Raw genomic sequence first — 21,739 nt, 5'->3', positions numbered from 1 at the left:
AATCCATGATCACCATTATTGCTTTCCTGTTGTTGTCATTCTGCTGGGAGGATTTCAGTTCAACTGATCACTAAACGCAACTGTTCCATATTCAACTGCAGTCTGAGTTCCAACTTTTCATGTACCAAGAGTGATAACTTTTGTATTAGAATTAACATTAACTGTTTCTTTTTAACTAGATCATTGAGGGGGGGGGGCATTGTAATTCTAATATTCCTGCATAATCTCTTGCAAAAAATATAAGGTCTTGTGTAGTTCAATCATGGAAGAATTTTTTATTTTATATCTGATTGTTTTTCTCGGGTCCAAAATTTATTCAATAATGATGCTTTATATTCTTTGTTGTAGTTGATCCCACTCCAGCTACTGCTGGGTCTGGATGCTCACGAGTACTCTCCATTTGGCTCAGTCCTCCCACCACTTTTCTTCCTCCACTTGCTGCCAGATCACACCTCTCCCTTCCATAGATATTCTCACTCCCATTTTCCACCATGTTCTTGGGCACCCTCTAGGTCTATTTCCATCCCCCTTTAATTCTTCCATAATTTTGGGAAGTCTCTGCCCACACATCCTCTTACATGCCCTTACCATCTTAATCTCTTTTTTTTCTATTTCTTCTCTCATACTTTCTTGTTTAATGCCCTTTCTAATATCTACATTCCTTACTTCGTCAATTCTTGTTTTTCCCTTTAACTGCACTCAGAAATTTCATTTCCCCCGGCTTGTAGTCTGTTGCAGTCCCTTTCTGTCATTACCCATGTTTTTCCTCCGTAAGTGGCAAACAGGGAAGTAATACCCCTTATACATAAGGAGTTTTGCTTTTTCTGAAACTTCCTTATTCCAAATCAGGTATTTTATTGTTTGGTAGAAATTGCCTCCTTCTGTAATTATTAATTTCATTGGTTATTCTTCCATCACTAGATATTTCACTCCCTAAATAAGTGAAACTGTCTACCACTTTGAGGGGTTCTCCATTCAAAGTAATATTCCCGTTGATCCCTTTGTCTCTTCCAAATACCATTACTTCACTCTTATCTTTATTTATTTTTAATCCATACCTTTCCATTATTTCCTTCCACACATCAAGTTGTAAATGCACATCTACATCTTTATTGCCCCATATTACCATAGCAATTCTATGTATAGTGGAATAATTTTTTGTACAGAGTGACACCTCAGATATGTGTTTCACCTTTCATGTGACTGATGTATATATCTATTTTGTCTGTTTTGTATAAGGGTTTCAAAATGCCTGTATGAACTGTTTGATAAAAGCTGCTGCTTGGACATCATTTCTGGCTTCATAGCCACAGAATTTTTGTCCACTCAACCCACTGCTCACAACTGCTTGAGGCAATTTAGCAATGTTACAACCTATTAAACATAGTGCTGCATGAAAGAAATGTTACAGTCTATTAAACATAGTGCTGCATGAATCTCTACCTGTATCAACTACTTATTTACTTTGCTCTATCCCTTTTCACATTCTGAAACTTTCCAGTGAATTTTTCCTACAGGGTTATTACAAATGATTGAAGCGATTTCACAGCTCTACAATAACTTTATTATTTGAGATATTTTCACAATGCCTTGCACACACATACAAAAACTCAAAAAGTTTTTTTAGGCTTTCACAAATGTTCGATGTGCGCCCCTTAAGTGATTCGGCAGACATCAAGCCGATAATCAAGTTCCTACTACACTCGGCGCAGCATGTCCCCATCAATGAGTTCGAAAGCATCGTTGATGCGAGCTCGCAGTTATGGCACGTTTCTGGGTAGAGGAGGTTTAAACACTGAATCTTTCACATAACCCCACAAAAAGAAATCGCATGGGGTTAAGTCGGGAGAGCGTGGAGGGCATGACATGAATTGCTGATCATGATCTCCACCACGACCGATCCATCGGTTTTCCAATCTCCTGTTTAAGAAATGCCGAACATCATGATGGAAGTGCAGTGGAGCACCATCCTGTTGAAAGATGAAGTCGGCACTGTCGGTCTCCAGTTGTGGCATGAGCCAATTTCCGTGGGCTACGCGTGAAACTTGCCCGCACGCGTTCAACCGTTTCTTCGCTCACTGCAGGCCGACCCGTTGGTTTTCCCTTACAGAGGCATCCAGAAGCTTTAAACTGCGCATACCATCGCCGAATGGAGTTAGCAGTTGGTGCATCTTTGTTGAACTTCGTCTTGAAGTGTCGTTGCACTGTTATGACTGACTGATGTGACTGCATTTCAAGCACGACATACGCTTTCTCGGCTCCTGTCGCCATTTTGTCTCACTGAGCTCTTGAGCGCTCTGGTGGCAGAAACCTGAAGTGCGGCTTCAGCCGAACAAAACTTTATGAGTTTTTCTACGTATCTGTAGTGTGTCGTGACCATATGTCAATGAATGGAGCTACAGTGAATTTATGAAATCGCTTCAATCATTTGTAATAGCCCTGTACTTCACTCATTGGACTGTGTCTCACTCCTGCCAGTTGACTTGCTAACCACCTATTTGTTCTCCCTCTTCCTCCCTCTCCCCTCACCCAAGTACTCTCTGTCTTAACATCTTGAAATTCAGTTCTGAATCCATTAGTTTGGCCTCAAATTCATTTCAGAGATCATCTTTTGATTAAATGTATTAGTGAGCTCTGTTCACTGACTGCCAATTGCATTCCTTAATTTATTATAACAGTCCTGCATATCCCTTTTAATTTCTTGGCGAAAGTTTTTAATTTCTTGCAATATCAGAAACATGAAGTTGTTACCAATAGTGTTCATTACCATTTTCTAACTAATCACCAGTGCAAAACTCCACATCCCTAGTTTAACTTGCAAATGCCACTATCTTCTATTTCACAGTTCACAGAATTAGCAAAATTTAACATCTGTTCTTTGTTAACTTAAACATTCAATTGTCCTTCTTGATTAACAATATTGCTACTGTTTTGTTCCTTAACAGCCATTGTAATAATGTTGACTATAGTCCCCATTTGTTACAAGTCAGTTGAACCATCAATGATAACAGTGAATTTTCTGTTTTCTTGGTCTGTAAGCTCCACACATTCCAAAACTTATAGTTCAGGCTGCTGTGGATAAGATTTCTTCCACTATTAAATTATGCAAAACACAATTGAATTCAATTTGAACACTTTATTAGTATAAATCATCTCTCTACCAAACAAGCACTTCAAATATGCATTTTTTACTAATACTGTGAGCCATAAATTAAGTCTGTAAATCCAAAATGCTCTTTGCTTCGTAACTGGTCTGTAATTCATAATCTCACTTAAGTGGCATGTATGGCCCGTTTTTTTTATAGACCACAAATTCTGAACACTGTATAGAGGAAAATTCTGTAAAGAGGAAGACTTCCAATTCATAATTATGAAACTCAAGTCAAATTTTACTGAGGATGTATTACAGAAAAAACAGTAAGTGTACAAATTAAAAAAGAATTAGCTGCAAAAAATTACTTTAATAACTGAAATGTAAAACAAAACTTTAGTTAAATTTTCACAAAAATCAATAAATGTATACTATTTGAACATCACTTACTGATACCTAGGATTTTTTGAAGTAGTCAAGTAAGCATATTTGCTCCCTATTTCTTCTGAACTGTACCAGACACATTTCTTGCTCCAAATGAGAAAGTTATGCTACTCTTGTGCTCTCAAATTTATGGGCCATCATGAACCTGCTTAATGTTTCAAATCCTTCAGCCGCCTTAGTATATGAGGGTACACTATCACTTTTATTTTCACTTCCATTTCCCATGCTTCTCTCAGCAGTCAACTCCTCAACACTCAGCACTCCTGTGGTAACCACATTATCATCTAGAGTTACAATGTCCTCAAAAGTTACATAATTATTCCCTGTTAATTCATGGAACTCCTACAATTCTTCCACTGGAGCAACCACCTCAATCATATGAAATCCTGCTTTCATTAAATAGTTTTTGATGGTTTGAGCACTCACTTGCACCTCCATGAATACATAATCAAATTTGTACCTTAAATTGCATGTTACGCTGGCTTCCTGGCTTTCTTTGGTCTATGGCATTCAAAATCTTTCTTACCAGAGCTGTCCAGTGTTTAAGCTTAAGGACATATATTATGCCCAAGTCTAGAGGCTGCAGACAGCAAGTACAATTGGATGTCAGGTAAAACACTTTTAGATTTCTCAGAAATGAAACATCTGGAGGATGTGCTACATATCTATCTACAAATAACAGCAGAGTGCACCTCTATCAAATTTCCTATGCTTTAGTATTGTTTGTGTATTTGCATTGAATGGTAGAAGTATGTTTGAAGCACCTTGGATTTTTAGGTTTCCCAATAACCAAAGATTTTAGTTTCTCACTGCCATCAGTGTCTTTGTGCAACAAAATGGTAAGCCCTCCTTGCTTTTCATACCACATGGCAATTTCATCATGAAAAGTGAATGTCTTATCCAGTATTAAATTAAAGAATATGCAGTTCTGTCAGAGTTAAAAAATGTTACATAGCCCATGGCCAGTTGTGAGACTAGGGAAAGTCTGCATCCATTGAACGACAGTTTGCTAGTCCACACTTTCACTCTCCCCACATTCTGTTTTATATACAAAAATATGCCACTGTCAAAATTTATCAGTTCAACTATTTGTGGGATGTGCTTTTGAAACTAAGTTGTTAAAACCAGTTCCATTTCATTGTAGGTCTAAGATTCTAAAATTTCATATGTTTCATATTTGCATATGCATATGCTTCAAATTTCCACACTTCTCAACAGCTTCCATTATGGATGATTGGTTTTTCAGTAAGGTGGTGAGAGCTGAGGGGACCGGTTTTAATTTCTTCACTAGCTCCAAATTAAGTCGGGTGATGCTGAGGGAATTAGATTAGGATATGAGACACTTAGAGTAGTAAAGGAGTTTTGCTATTTAGGGAGTTAAATAACCGATGATGGTCGAAGCAGAGAGGATATAAAATGTAGACTGGCAATGGCAAGGAAAGCGTTTCTCAAGAAGAGAAACTTGTTAACATCGAGTATAGATTTAAGTGTCAGGAAGTCGTTTCTGAAAGTATTTGTATGGAGTGTAGCCATGTATGGAAGTGAAACATGGACAATAACTGGTTTGGACAAGAAGAGAATAGAAGCTTTCGGAATGTGGTGCTACAGAAGAATGCTGAAGATAAGGTGGGTAGATCACGTAACTAATGAGGAGGTATTGAGTAGGATTGGGGAGAAGAGGAGTTTGTGGCACAACTTGACTAGAAGAAGGGATTGGTTGGTAGGACATGTTTTGAGGCATCAAGGGATCACAAATTTAGCATTGGAGGGCACCGTGGAGGGTAAAAATCGTAGAGGGAGACCAAGAGATGAATACACTAAGCAGATTCAGAAGGATGTAGGTTGCAGTAGGTACTGGGAAATGAAGAAGCTTGTACAGGATAGAGTAGCATGGAGAGCTGCATCAAACCAGTCTCAGGACTGAAGACCACAACAACAACAACAACAGCTCCACCCAACTCATATGAGAATAGGCCCCTACCTGTTTAATAATCAAAAATTTCTGGTACGGAAATCTTCTTCTGGTTCTCAGCCATCTCCATTGTTCAATGAAAAATCTTCCAGAAATGTTATATTGGTAATTTATACTTTTTTACATTTCACTGCACTGCGCTATATCCAATGTTGTAATCCATCACTGTTTACACTACCAATGTTCACTGTTTGCTCATATGCTTTGTCTTACTGTTAGCCTCCAACACATGTAACTAAAACTAGTGTCACTCTCCTTGATCAGGTATGTGTAAACATGGACAAGTGTACATCAGAAAACTTTGATACCTGCTATAGTGACCACCTTTCACAATTACTGACCATACCTGTAAATCACATTTCGACCAGTATAGAAAATGTTATCCATAAAAGGATTTATAGTGGGAAAAATATTGAATACTTCCAGTACCTAATCAGTGAACAATCTTGGAGAGAAGTATATGATACCTCTCATACTAACGAAAAGATGGAACATTTTTTGAACATTTTCAAGCATAATTTTGACATAGCTTTTCCACAAAGGAAAGTTTTTTCCAAAAGCACAGATAGATTCAGAAACTGGATTACACCAGGCATCAGAGTATCTTGTGAAAGGAAGCAGGAACTTTTTCTGCAGTCAAAAACTAACAGCAGTCCAGAATTTATTAATTATTTCATAAAATACTAGCTAGTTTTGAAACGCATCATAAAGGAGGCAAAAATTAAGGAAAATGACAAATAAATTATGAAGTCATCCAATAAAACCAAGTCCATGTGGAAAGCTGAGCAGGATCTTACAGGGAAGAAGACAACTCACAAAAATATTGTGATATCACATGATGGCAAGAATGTCACTGACCCTAAGGAAGTTGCAAACAGTTTCAATTCTTACTATGCAACTGTTCCTGGGAAATTAGTGAAGGAAAAATTTGGAAATCCACCTAATACAACATGGAATGAACTTTCATCTATTGAAATAAATACACTCCTGGAAATTGAAATAAGAACACCGTGAATTCGTTGTCCCAGGAAGGGGAAACTTTATTGACACATTCCTGGGGTCAGATACATCACATGATCACACTGACAGAACCACAGGCACATAGACACAGGCAACAGAGCATGCACAATGTCGGCACTAGTACAGTGTATATCCACTTTTCGCAGCAATGCAGGCTGCTATTCTCCCATGGAGACGATCGTAGAGATGCTGGATGTAGTCCTGTGGAACGGCTTGCCATGCCATTTCCACCTGGCGCCTCAGTTGGACCAGCATTCGTGCTGGACGTGCAGACCGCGTGAGACGACGCTTCATCCTGTCCCAAACATGCTCAATGGGGGACAGATCCGTAGATCTTGCTGGCCAGGGTAGTTGACTCACACCTTCTAGAGCACGTTGGGTGGTACGGGATACATGCGGACGTGCATTGTCCTGTTGGAACAGCAAGTTCCCTTGCCGGTCTAGGAATGGTAGAACGATGGGTTCGATGACGGTTTGGATGTACCGTGCACTATTCAGTGTCCCCTCGACGATCACCAGTGGTGTACGGCCAGTGTAGGAGATCGCCCCCCACACCATGATGCCGGGTGTTGGCCCTGTGTGCCTCGGTCGTATGCAGTCCTGATTGTGGCGCTCACCTGCACGGCGCCAAACAAGCATACGACCATCATTGGCACCAAGGCAGAAGCGACTCTCATCGCTGAAGCCGACACGTCTCCATTCGTCCCTCCATTCATGCCTGTCGCGACACCACTGGAGGCGGGCTGCACGATGTTGGGGCGTGAGCGGAAGACGGCCTAACGGTGTGCGGGACCGCAGCCCAGCTTCATGGAGACGGTTGCGAATGGTCCTCGCCGATACCCCAGGAGCAACAGTGTCCCTAATTTGCTGGGAAGTGGCGGTGCGGTCCCCTACGGCACTGCGTAGGATCCTACGGTCTTGGCGTGCATCCGTGCGTCACTGCGGTCCGGTCCCAGGTCGACGGGCACGTGAACCTTCCGCCGACCACTGGCGACAACATCGATGTACTGTGGAGACCTCACGCCCCACGTGTTGAGCAATTCGGCGGTACGTCCACCCGGCCTCCCGCATGCCCACTATACGCCCTCGCTCAAAGTCCGTCAACTGCACATACGGTTCACGTCCACGCTGTCGCGGCATGCTACCAGTGTTAAAGACTGCGATGGAGCTCCGTATGCCACGGCAAACTGGCTGACACTGACGGCGGCGGTGCACAAATGCTGCGCAGCTAGCGCCATTCGACGGCCAACACCGCGGTTCCTGGTGTGTCCGCTGTGCCGTGCGTGTGATCATTGCTTGTACAGCCCTCTCGCAGTGTCCGGAGCAAGTATGGTGGGTCTGACACACCGGTGTCAATGTGTTCTTTTTTCCATTTCCAGGAGTGTAATATATCTATGTTCCTCAGTCCAGTAAGCCCAACAGAGCCCCTAAATACCATTAATTCACTGAAGAGTAAGTATTCAACTGGTATTGATGATATTCCAGATTATATTATAAAAATAACAGCAAGACAAATACTTTCACCTTTATTGGACATATGCAATTCATCCTTATCATGTGGTGTCTTCCCTCAGCAACTGAAAATGGCAAAAGTAATACCCCTATATAAAAAAGATATAAAAAAGGTGATCATCAATGTATGGGTAACTATAGGCCTGTGTCTCTATTGTCAGGGTTTTCGAAAATTATTGGAAAAGTGTTCCTTTCAAAACTAATTACATTCTTCGAAAAGAATAACATTATTTCTGGATGTCAACATGGCTTCAGACCACAGAGATCAGCTGTAACTGCCACTTTCAGTCTGATAAACCATGTCTTAAATGCAGTGGACAACCACAGAAATATATCAGGTTTATTTTTGGACCTAACAAAAGCTTTTGATGTGATTGATCATTCTATACTCCTGAGGAAGCTCGAATGGTATGGTGTAAGAGGTGTGCCAAATCATTAGATTAAATCATATTTAGAATATCGCTCTCAGGTAACTGAAATTAAGCACACGGAAGGAAATGAACTCCAGGTACACCTTTCAGAACCATGTGGACTAACTCATGGAGTTCCACAGGGCTCCATTTTAGGTCCCTTTCTTTTTTTGGTCTACATTAATGATTTCCCATCACATGTTAGGGATTCTGAACCAGTACTGTTTGCAGATGACACCAGTCTATTGATTGAAGGAAATAATGAAGAAAATCTTACTGCATCTGCAAAAGATATTACAAAAGGAGTGTCTGAATGGTTTACCAGAAACAGGCTAATAGTTAATCCCCAAAAAATGGTACTCATGAATTTCCACACTGATCAAAATAAAAATCCAGCACAACCTGTAATACGTATAGATAACCAAAAAATTAGTTCTGTCAATGAAACTAAATTTCTTGGGATTCATATCCAGGAAAATCTTAAATGGAACACTCATATCACAACCCTAAATTCAAAACTAGCAAAAATGAGCTATGTGGTAAGAATTCTCTGCAACAGTACTAGTGCAGAAACAGTTAGGGCTGTATACTTTGCTTGTGTACATTCAATACTGAAGTACGGTATAATTTTCTGGGGAAATGTACATCAGCCCATAACAGTTTTCAGGAAACAAAAGGCAATTATAAGAATAATGAAACAAGTGAGCAGCAGAAAATCATGCAAACCTTTCTTTAAAGATCTAAAGATCCTACCCCTTCCCTGCATTTATATACTGGAAGTAGTCACGCATGTCAAAAAAAGCATACTGAGAAAAGAAACCCATTTTCCTCAAAACAAAAGTGTCCATGATTACAGTACCAGGTCAGACAGTGACATACATGTCAATCATTGTAACACCACATTATGCCAGAAAGGTGTATGTCATGCAGGAACAAAACTGTACAACAGATTACCAAGACATATAAAATCTCTTACTGAAGTACAAAGCTTTAAAATGTCTGTGACAGCCTACCTTCTGAAAAACTGCTACTATTCAATCTCACAGTATCTTATGCAAGAAAAAATGTAATTTGTATCTTTAATTGTAGAAATAAGTTATAAATATACAATATTTCAAAAATTTGTAATTATTAACTGTATGGATCCAATTTGTCATAAAAATTTATAAAATTTATGTTTGACATTTGAAAATCCAATACCTAAAAAGGTTTTCTGTCCAATATCTTGTGTACAATATATGTACTTAAAAAGAGATTTATATGGACAAATAAATAAATGCTAAAAACAATGAAATGGTGTCCACAAGACAGATGGCAAGCCTGATGTCCATCACATCTCATGTGACTTGCGTACTGACACTGACACATGACTCACATGGATCATGGCCTTTCATAGCCAGTGCAAATTCATAGAATGGAAACTGAACCATTACATGTAAGAGCACTGTACACTTACGCTACCTTATCTACAATTCAGCACCCACAATCTTTCCATTTCATATCCCTACAAATTTTTAACACAGGTAGTGTTAAGATCTGCTGATTTCAACTGTGATATATTGGGGTTGTACTAATAGCATACTATATCTCTGCATTTTGTGACATGCACAATTTTACATTTTTGAACATTTAAACAAGTTGCCTGTTTTTACATCATTCTGAAAAGTTATCAAGACCTGGATATTTGTGCAGCTTTTTTCGGACAGATTTTCATTATAGATAACCGTATTGTCTGTAGAAAGTCACTAATATACAATATGAAGAACAAGGGTCCTAACGTTTTCCTTGGGCAGAACTAAAGTACTTCCACTTCTCTTGAGGACTCTCTATCCATGTACACTTATTTCAAAATCATACACCTAATTTTAGAACTTTCTTTCAGAGCTTGGCTCATGCAAAGTATTAGTAGGGAAGAAATACTACTACACAATTTAATTTGGTGTACAACATATTTTTCTTGTTAGCATAGTGTGTGAGTACCATACCTCATAATGTCCACTTTCAAGGGCTCTGTGAAGTGGAGTGCAACCATAGTCATCTTTGAAATTCACATCTGCACCAGCATCAATCAGCAATTTGACCATCTAGAAATGGGAAACACAAATTGTAAAGGATAAATATCAATGTCATCAAGAAGATAAAAAAGAAAATGTTAAGCTAGCAATAAGAGATAAACAGCAACTATTAAAAATTACTGAGAAAGCAACAGCTTCTCTCTAGGTAATTATTTCCTGAATCAGTTCCACAATGTACAGTCATGAAGTGCCTCACCGATATTGAAATAATATTAACTATGATGGAAATGTCAGGTGTAATCGGTACTTACTACACCAACTTTAGCTGTCCACAGTGGTAATTATACATGTTTCTGAGCCTTATAGATAGTGGCATAATAATGATTAGGACAGGAAACACAGGTAAAACATAATGATTATTGTTATTTATTTATTACATTTAGCTGTAAGTATCTATCATTAACCATGTCTGTGGATACCAGTGTAGAAATCTGTTAAACACAAATGTAAATGGCATGTGCAAATTGGATAAATGATGCAGTTGTGCAATTGGGTACAAGCAACCTGAAATTTCCATTCAACTGGAAATGTAACTTTCTCCCAGGCATTCTTGAGCTTGTTGAAGAATATGGGGGCACTGAACTGATTATGGATAAGTGCATGAAGGCTGAAGATAGCATTATGACTGTGGAGTTCAATATCAATGTTGCTGAGTAAAACTCACTTATTAAAATGTTCATGAACTTTTCCATTGGTGAAAAGAGTATACAGCCACAAGCTGCACAAGAGACACTGCAACAGATGGAATGGTTGTCACCTGTGTGTTTATTTGGTATTATGAACAGGTCCTGTTGATTGAGTGAAAATGACTCCAGAACCAGACAACTGTTTTTTCCAACATTGAGAAATAGATAGTTATCCTGCCATTGTTCAAGAATATGCTTGTCAGCTTTGCTTGATTTTGAAGCTGTTATGTATATGTTCAAAGGATTCATTTTCTTTTGCTCAAGGGGCCAAGTGTGCCTCTTGGTTCATGAAAGACAATGAGTGGTGGAGATAGAAACCTACCTTCCATGGAAATAAATGGCTGAATTGTCTATGAATGAAATATTCCAGATTATGGTTGCACCCCAAAAATTGTGTCTTGTTCATCCATCCCAGATAGTGTGCACTCTCTGTGAATGTCATAGTTAAATCAAGATTGGTCAGTATTTAAAATTTCAACTGCTGAATAACTAGAATGATAGTGCCCATGAATTCACGACCAAATGAAATTGCAGAATTCTCTGTCTCTTCTTGCAGTTGAACCTTTTTTTCATGTTATAAACTGTGTAACCTCGTGACTCATAATCTTGTGAACTAGCTTAAAATTCCACATCCAGCTAGCTCCAGCTTTGAAATCCATCAGTCCAAGCACTCTAGCTTTTGTGCATGCCCACCACCTTATGTCAACATCATGCACTTCCATGGAATTAGCACTTACCTCTTGAAAAGTAGAATAAACGTACTCCAATATGATCTTGAGTTTCTCACATTTTGTTCCTTGTTGTTCACAATATCTCTGATAACATGATACATAGTTCCTGTACCTGACCCTTCTGAAGTGATACATAATTGTTTTTGATGACCAGCCTTTATTTTTGCTTCAGTTACCTTCTTGGCATAACCAAAAGGAACATAGTCATTAGCTACATCAACAGTCAAAAGCTCACAAATTGGTTCAACACCAGTAATGTCCTCAGAAGACTTTTGCACCAGTTCTTCATTCTTCAGGATTTCAGTGATAGTGACATCTTCAAGTTTCTTGATCAAGCCAAAGATAGTGCTGGCAATGTCTCTTTCCTCTTCATTTACTTCACATAAAGAAGATGGTAATTAAGTCTAGTGTAAAACCTCTAACATCTGGTTTGCATCAATTTCCACTGAGCGCAATACAAACTCAAAAACAAAATGTTCACTGTATCACTCACACACTGATGCTAGAGTCAGAATATGCCTCTGTTGCAATGCCAAGGCATAATGCTGCTATGCACATGGATTACCAGTAAATGGTGTTCTGTTACAAACCAGTTAGAATGGACAGCTAAAATATGTGTTACTGACACCTAGTGGATCACTAATGCCTACATTCAGACTTCAGAAATGTACCTGGTCAGTATATCAGATTTAGTTTGAATGAGCTAGTGGTATAATTTCAGTTAATTATTAATGTGGTTCCTAACAGATCCTTCTTTTTAAATATTCCACAGTCGACACTGACTGCAAAAATTATTTATTTACACTATTGCAGTTTTAGTCTTATGGCCATTATCAAGTGTGACATTGCAAAAGACTGTGTCCTAGCATGTCAAATCTAAAAAGCATCTGATAAGTACACAACATCATATTTGTATGTTGAACCATTTAACTGAAGCACTTGGTGTGTTTTCTTTGTTTTGAGTCATAGGTCATGTTACATGTATTCTTACTAGCACAACTGCCATGTAAGCTTCTTCTGAAGCCAACAGCAATCCCATTAGTTCCATGCATTCTTAAGTGAAGGTTGGCCATTTAAACCGCAGAACCTTGACAAGATACAATTTTTAGCACAGATGCTGCTCCTAGCCAGATCACTCATGAACCTATATCTTACTTTCTTGACCTGGTTCCCCAAATATCTGTACTTGACCATCTTCACTCAAAAGCCAGAATAAATACCTTAATGTGTTCTCTGACCTGGTCAAGGTTGGAATTGAGGGATGTATATATATACTAAGAGAATGCTTATGGTACAGCTATGCTAACTAACTGCATTTACAATGACATACTTATATCTTAGTGTGAGTTAATTCTTACTTCTGGGAGAGCTGCTCTCCAAAATAGTAACCTGTCTGCTCCAACATGCTGGACAGACATGGTCGGTTGAAATAATTTCACTAATTCTTTTTTATGCTCTAAAAAGACCAGTTCTTTGAGAGAGCTGCTTTTCCAAACAGTAGTGCCACCATTCCAAAGCAGAGCAGCAGAATTATGAAGGTGTGATAGTATTACCAACCTAGCATGTTGGTGTAGCTGTTGCCATGCAATCAGGATCTTTGCAGTATCCAATGGATAGCAGCAGCCGTCGGCATATTGACTGTGCATTCTAATGTCACTGTTGAGCATGCCAAGTTTTTGACACCACAGCATATAAAAAGCACATTGAGGAGCCTTTCCTAGTGTGCAGAGCTGTATCTATACTTGAGTTGACATAAGTTGGCCCTGACAGTTGCAGTGGGTTGGGTGCAGCAGCTTCACAAGCCTACCTCAACCAATAGCAGAATGTGATTTTGTAAACGTCTCTGTGGCAATGCCTCAGTGTTGTGCACAACATTGTAGACTGCTACTGTTTACACCTGCAGCCATTAGAAGTATGCATCTGAAAGCAGGCATCAGCACTACAAGCTGTTGGAGATCATCTTATTCCATCTCAACTACAGCATGTCAGATATTCCAAACATGCATTTGAGTGTAGACCAATTAGATGGAAGGACCATCAACAACAAATGGTGCCATGGCTCTTCAGTTATACTGGCTTTCAATTGAAGCCTATATGTATACTGTTTTCTAAGCATCAAGAAATTGAGGATCTCTCAAAAAAAATATTTGTTGTGGCAAAATGATTGGAGATGACATATTCATGGTTAAAGATTAATTGTAACTGCATACTGTGAAAGCACGCCATTTCATGGAAACAGCACATTGAGAATATACCAAAACACACTATTCTTAGTACAGTTTTTTATAATTAAATATCAATTAATAACATATTTACAATTTAATCTTTCGGGAAATGGTAAGACACAAAGCATGGTAGCATATCATTCATCATTGGTGTAGCATAATGAGTACATATCTAATGTTATAAGGTAACAGGTTAGATTAGAGATTAGATCAGATTAGTTTTTCATTCCATAGATCCGTGCTGTGAGATCCTCATGGATGTGAAACATGTCAATTTTTTTATATTTTTTTATGCTGAAATAACAATACTAATAGTATGAGTATATGCATCATTTGTTTCTATTAAAAAATTCGTCAATGGAGTAGAAGGAATTGGCCACTAGTAAGTCTTTCAGGCTCCTTTTAAACCGATCTTTATGTGTAACTAAATTTTTTATGTTTGCTGGCAAATTATTGAAGATGAGTGTTCCTGAGTAGTGGACCACTTTTTGAACTAAAGTAAGTGCTTTTAAGTCTTTGTGCAGATCATTTTTGTTCCTGGTATTGTGTGTATGAACTGAGCTGTTTGCTGGAAAATGAGATATATTACTTAGAACAAATTTCATTATGGATTAAATATACTGAGAGGCAGTAGTTAGTCAGGGTGTATACGTGGACAAGGCAAAAAAATTCCCGGATTTCTCCCGGATTTCCCAGTTAAAAGTACACTTTGTCCTGGGTGAAAGCATACTTTTTCCCTATTAACTGACAGTATACTTTCTCTCGGAACTGTATAACTTATCAGTCCTTTGAATGATTATGGTTTTATACACGGGCGTAGAATTTCCTGGCGCTTTAGAAAACAAAACACAGGGGAAAAAAACATGTTTTGGAAAAATCTTTGATGTGCCCCATATTTTCGTATTATGAAAGTATAAATATGAATTCCACCAAACACCACATGTTACTTTCCGAAGCATTGAAATCATGATTGCCATACGTTTTGTAAGCCAGTGATAGCTCATGTCACGTGATCTCGCCAGCCGATGACAGCGGGTATTCAGAGCTTAGAGCATGTGATGTAGTCAGCCAATAGCAACATCACTGTTAGGTAATGTGAGGACACAAACAGGAAAAGTTAATGGTTTAAATTAATATACATAGTGCCGCTACACGAAATGCAAAGCTTTCACATATAATATTGGTCTATAAGATTAATACGCTGCAAGAGAAGCTAAGCTTTCACATATGATGTTGGTCTTTTATGTGCCTATTACAATTTAAGATATATCACACAAACGTGCCAGTAAAATTTTTAATAACGACATAAATGTCTGACCTTCTGGGCTCGAAATTCATCTAAATGGCTTGTCATCAATGAGCTGATTTTTAAATGACAGTCAAACGCTCTGTGATTTAAGAAATTCATCTTACATTCTCGCACATAGTTCAACTTGCGTAAAAGAAAATTTACTTTGATGGTAACACTTTTCAAACCACCATTCGGAATATTTTCCCGCGACCTGGTGGAAACAGGTTTGTTTCTGCAATTGCTAGAGAGTGCCAGATGACAGGCATCACTGCACTTGCGCAGCTACCGTGTCATAGGGAGACCGTAAGTTCATATGTGTAAAACATTAGAAGATCTTACATTATGTCATAAAAGAAACAAGACATCAGAGGATACTCCAAGAGCATCGGAATTTCTGATCCATACCAAAAAGCGCACATTTAAAGTGCACATTCGTATGTCCAGATTTCCAGTGAAGTAGGCCTTCTCCTTCCTCGTTTAACAAACAGTCTTGTTATCACTAATTCTATAACTATTCCTACCAATGTCAAAGCTTATTCACAGGTTAACTTCACTAACTCTGCCAGAATCACCAGTTTAGTTCCCCGTGGTTATTCTCTGGGTAGGCGTTGTTACACGTTCTTACAATGCGATTTCCGTGCTTCTTTCAGAATATAACTTAAAGCGGCTGCTAGCCGGGAACTGTACAACTGGCCCTTACTAGTATAGCGATCTGGCCAAAAATTTTCTGTCAAAATTTCATTTTCTTGTATACACCAAGAAGGTAATATGTAATCTTTCTTACCTGTTAGTCATTTATTTCGACTCCTGTAGTCTGAATCTATTGATTTCACTAGTAATTATAACAACTCTCATCATTCGCAAACCCAATCAACCACACAATCAGACAGTGGTTGGCATTCATCTGTTTGGCATTAACTCCGTTCAGCTCGTATAGCCCCTTTTATCTGTATAAAAGTTTGTTTCTACATGCGATGAGGATTCCCCTGACAGAGACAGCATGTAAACTATGCATGCATTCACAGATCAACTTACGATTCATTTAGAACTCAACTTAGACTGTGTTCAATAATGTTCAAAAACCGACAGGGATGTATTTCAAAGTCATATGAATAATTCTAAAAACAAAGATGATGTGACTTACCAAACGAAAGTGCTGGCAAGTCGATAGACACACAAACAAACACAAACATACACACAAAATTCAAGCTTTCGCAGCCCACGGTTGCTTCGTCAGGAAAGAGGGAAGGAGAGGGAAAGATGAAAGGATGTGGGTTTTAAGGGAGAGGGTAAGGAGTCATTCCAATCCCGGGAGCAGAAAGACTTACCTTAGGGGGAAAAAAGGACCGGTATACACTCGCACACACACACACATATCCACATGAATAATTGATAGACTAACGTGCACTGGATGCTAGTCGCTTTGTGAAACAAGGTTTTTCCCCTCAAGAATATGAATTTGCCCCTCCTCCCCCCCCCTCCCCCTCCTAGATCTGGGCCTGCTGCGCATGCTAGAATCTAGCAGCTTGGGCGCTCCAGTAAAATTTTTCCCGGTATCATCTAGCTGCTTGCTGCGACTGCTTACACAGCCAACAGCCACATTGCTGTAGCCAGAAGTGGGAGAAGGTATTACTCAAATGCTCATGGACATGATCCCGCTGGTAACTGCTAAACTGAATCTAATGTAAACAGTTGTGACGCCACGCTCATCAGAGGCAATTTGTTGTTACGAAGCATTGCATAGTCTTCCTAAAGCCTTTAACACATTTTGCTGTTGGCAGATGCTTGTATGAGCACTGTGTTTTGTTGCTGTATATTGCACATTTCCTCTGCAACTTAAGTTTTATTTTCATTTTTTCTCTCTTACGTGTTTTATTGCTGCAGTATTATTCTGCAGTAGCAGGATACAGTAATATCTTTTGTTAGAGTATCGGTTCTTACCAGTCAAAATTACAAAAATTTAACTGAAAACAAAAACAATGAAAAATTAGCGGAATTCTAAAAAATTCCCGGGTTTATCCCAGTTTTCTCCCGGATGATAAAATTCCGGGGTTTATCCCAGATCTCCCAGGTTGTATACACCCTGTTAGTATACCCAGTTCTTTGAAGAGGTTTCTACAGGACGTCCATGAATTTACTTCACAAATAATACGTATTACACATTTTTGGACTCTGAAAACTTTTGTTTGACTTTAAGAGTTACCCCAAAATATTATACCACATGACATTATGGAATGTAAGTAGGCGAAGTATGCAAGCTTTTTCATTTTTATGTCACCTATGTCTGCTAACACTCGAGTTGCAAATACAGATTTGTTAAGGCATATCTGCAGTTCTGTGGTGTGCACCTCCCAACTGAATTTATTATCAAGTTGTAATACCAGGAATTTAAGACTGTCAACTTCTTCTATCTGCACTTCCTCATACTTTATGCATATGCTGGGTGGAAACCTCTTACAGGTTCTGAATTGCATATAGTGAGTCTTTTCGAACTTTAATGTCAGTGAGTTGACTTTAAACCATTTATTAATATCCATGAAAATATCATTAGCAGATCTTTCTAGAACTACACTCAACATACTATTTATTGCAATACTTGTGTCATCTGCAAACAAAACGAACTCCGTTTTCTGGCAGTGTAACTGATGAGAGATCATTAATGAACACAAGTAAAAGCAATGGTCCTAAGATGAATCCTTGTGGGACACCACATGTAATTTATTCCCATTCTGATGATGACTGATGACTTAATTCTCTAGTCCCTTGCACTGACACCCTTTGTGTCCTGTTAGCAAGGTATGAGTTGAACCATTTTGCAGCACTTCCCGTGACACCATAGAATTATGATTTATTTAAAAGGATGTTGTGGTTCACACAATCGAATGCCTTTGACAAATCACAGAAAATACCTGCTGCTTGTAATTTGTTATTTAATGAATTAAGTACATTTTCACTGTAGGTGTAAATAGCCTTCTCGATATCAGAACCCTTCAGAAATCCAAACTGTGTTCTTGATAATATGTTATTTGCGGTCAGATGGTTGAGAAGCTGCCTGTACATTACTTTTTCTAAAATTTTTGAGAATGCTGGCAAAAGTGAAATCAGTCTGTAGTTTGATGGTATCTCTTTATCCCCTTTCTTGAATAGAGGCTTAACATCTGCATATTTTAGCCAGTCAGGAAACATCCCAGTTATAATTGACTGGTTGCACAACTAACTTAGAACTGTACTAAACTCACAAGAAAATAACTTAATTAACTTTGTTGATATTTCATCATAGCCACTAGAATGCTTTGTTTTTAAAGACTTTCTTATGGAAGTTATTTCCTTTGGTGAAGTGAGTGACATATTCATGTACTTGAAGCTATTTGTAAAGGCTAGTTTCAGATATTCAAGGGCATTATTTACTGATACTGACAATCCCATTCTTTCAGTAACGGATATAAAGTACTTGTTAAATAGATTTGCCACACTATGCCCATTGGTTACTAATGTATCATCTACCCTTAATGCTATTTGCTCCAGTTCCTTTCTGGTTCTACCAATCTCCTCTTTCACTATATCACATATTGTTTTTATTTTGTTCCCTGACATTGCTATCTTCTTCTTGTACTGCATTTGTTTAGATGTCTGAATTACTTTTTTTAATATTTTACAGTATTCCTTGTATTTAGCTAAATCATCAGCATTGGAGCTATTCTTTGTCGACAGTTACATTTTCGTTTTTGTCTTACAGGAAATCTTTATTCATTGTGTAATTCATGGTTTTATTATAGACTTCTGTTTAATTTGAGTAACTTTAAGAGGAAAACAGTTTTCAAACATGGTACTGACATTGTTCATGAATGTGTTATATTTTTCATTCATGTCATGATCACTATAAACATCTTTCCAGTTCATATCTTTCAGCAGTTTTCTAAAACACTCAATTTTTGGCTGATTGAATACTCTCCTGTACTCAGATTTAGCAGTCTTGATAATCTGCTTAGAATTTACATCTAAAACAAGGAGCTGCATGTTATGATCTGATAGTCCATTTATTACAGGTTTCATGATAAGATTTTGTTCCTTTGATTTGCCTATAAAAATGTCATCAATGACTGTCCTTGAGGATTTAGTGGTCCTAGTTAGAAAGTTTACAGTGTGAGTTAGATTGAAAGACAACATTACTAACTGCAGTAAATGTTTACTGGAAGATTGCATTGGAAAATCTGTATTAAAGTCACCAGCAATCAAAATTTCTTTGTTTCTTCCTGTTAAATAACCCAAAAGAGCTTCTAGATGATTTATGGATAGATTATAATTTCCTGCAGGTGCTCGGTAAATTGATACTGTTATATAGGATCTGTTATGGAACTCTACTTCTGTTGCACATGCTTCTAGATGCTGCTCTAAACAGAATTTATTAATGTCAATGTTCTTGATTTTATGACAGTTTTTAATAAATGTGGCAACTCCTCCTTCATCCATAGCTACTCTGCATAAGTAGGAAGCTAGCTTAAGTCCTGAAATGTCTAACATATCTATACCAGTGGTCACTTGATGTTCAGAGAGGCAGATTATGTCAATTTGGTTAGATGAATTCATTTCATCAATACAAATGAGTAGTTCATCAACTTTATTTCTGAGTCCCAGAATGTTCTGGTGTAATAAAGATAACTGATAGTGCATACTAATGGGATTATAACTGCTTTGGCGAAGATGAAATGGCAGTTTCTGATTACTTTCTGTTAAACATTGCTTAAATGGAGTCTGTTTGCTAAAATCTGACTCCTGTTCATCTGTTTTCTCAAACTGAGTGTGTCTGACAATCTCTCTTAAAACTCGTTTTCTTTCCCCCATCCCTATCCTAAAAAAGGCATCCCTCTGACACCTGTAACCACTGGTATTTTACCACTTGTAACAGTGTCCCCCCTTAAGTTTTCTGCAATCAACCCAGACAGTTTTTCCTTCCTTTTCCTATTGGGGTGAAGGCCATGCCTAGTGTTGCCCCACTTATTGAATGCATCCACAGAAATCAAACCAATATGGGACCCTATATCCATCCTAAGCAGTCACTCAAACTCCAAGTTCACCCTCCCGACAGAAGAGTTCAAATGGGGCCGATCATGGCGTCTTAACACAGACACAAATCCCACACTCGTATGCTTCGTTGCTGATGCTATCTTCACCAGGTCACTCTCTATGGAATATTTAGAGTCTGTGTCAATGCTATTTCCTGGACCACCCATTATAACCACGGCATCCTTCTTTGTGAAATCCTTGCATAAAGAACCTACATCCTCTGTTACCTGACCCAGATCTGCACTAGGCTTGAAAAAGTTTGTGACCTGGTACTCTGGACCTAGGCTTCCCTGCAGAATTTGGCCAACACCTCTACCATGGGAACTACCTAACAACAGAACTTTCTTTCTCTTTACAAATTTCCCTACCTTTTTCAAGTCCTTGGAAGCTTGTGTGCCCTTTCTACAACTACAGCTACATGAGCCTCATCCAATTCTGACTGAGGCAACAGGTCAAATCTATTTTCAAGATTTATGACAAAGCTGTCTGATGCTCTCCTTTGCCTGTTCCCCCTATTACCTGTTGCCACTTCCCACCTCTGTTCACCCTTCTCCCTCTTTAACCTGTCCAGATCCTCCCTTGCCTTGTGTAAGTCAGCTTGAAGAGCTGCTATTTTCCCTTCCTGTTCCAGTATTTTCCTATCTCTACTGCAGATCCTACAATACCACTGGTGAGCCTCATTTATGTCCCCATTTCCCACGCCACTACATTCGCCCCAATGAAAGAAACTACAGCACCCATCACACCACACCCTGGAACTATCGATCCTACGGCATGTCACACACTTCTCACTCATGGTGAAAACAGAAATCGTTTATAATGATTTTAAGTACTGACTAAAACATAAACAAAGGACCCTAGAAACTATTCAGGCAGATATAAATAAATTGAAAGAGTACTGAATTTAAAAACTGGTGATTACATATAAGTTTAAGTCACTGTTTACTTATGATACGTGTGTGTGAAATTAAGCTTAAAGTCCGTGCTATAGGTGAGAGAAGGGAAATAAACTTCTTACCCCATTTAATCTTCTTTAACACTTCACTAACACTTCCACTAATGTAACAACACTTATATTATATTTATACCAACTGGAAACGTTTATCTATAAGTTTACCACCATGCCTGCACATACCTCCCAGGACCTTCTCCCTCCTGGAGCACTTGTCTTCTCACTTGCTGCCATCATTGGAGTCTCCTCCGACATCTTTTCTAGTC

General features: G+C 38.5%; 1 protein-coding gene across 1 annotated transcript in view; it reads right to left on the bottom strand.

Moving 5' to 3' along the window:
- The window catches only part of LOC126419408 (serine/threonine-protein phosphatase 6 regulatory ankyrin repeat subunit C-like), a 372,581-nt gene that overhangs the window by 194,690 nt on the left and 156,152 nt on the right, over window positions 1-21,739 (bottom strand). Inside the window, exon 10 of the mRNA XM_050086600.1 lies at window positions 10,435-10,533. Coding sequence (XP_049942557.1) covers window positions 10,435-10,533 — 99 coding nt within the window. The remainder of the gene's footprint in view (window positions 1-10,434; window positions 10,534-21,739) is intronic.

The sequence above is a fragment of the Schistocerca serialis genome, chromosome 1 (genome assembly GCF_023864345.2).
Source record: "Schistocerca serialis cubense isolate TAMUIC-IGC-003099 chromosome 1, iqSchSeri2.2, whole genome shotgun sequence".
NCBI classification, from domain to species: Eukaryota; Metazoa; Arthropoda; class Insecta; order Orthoptera; family Acrididae; genus Schistocerca; species Schistocerca serialis.
Note: the sequence above shows the minus strand (reverse complement) of the source record. Positions and strands in the feature narration are given on the sequence as shown.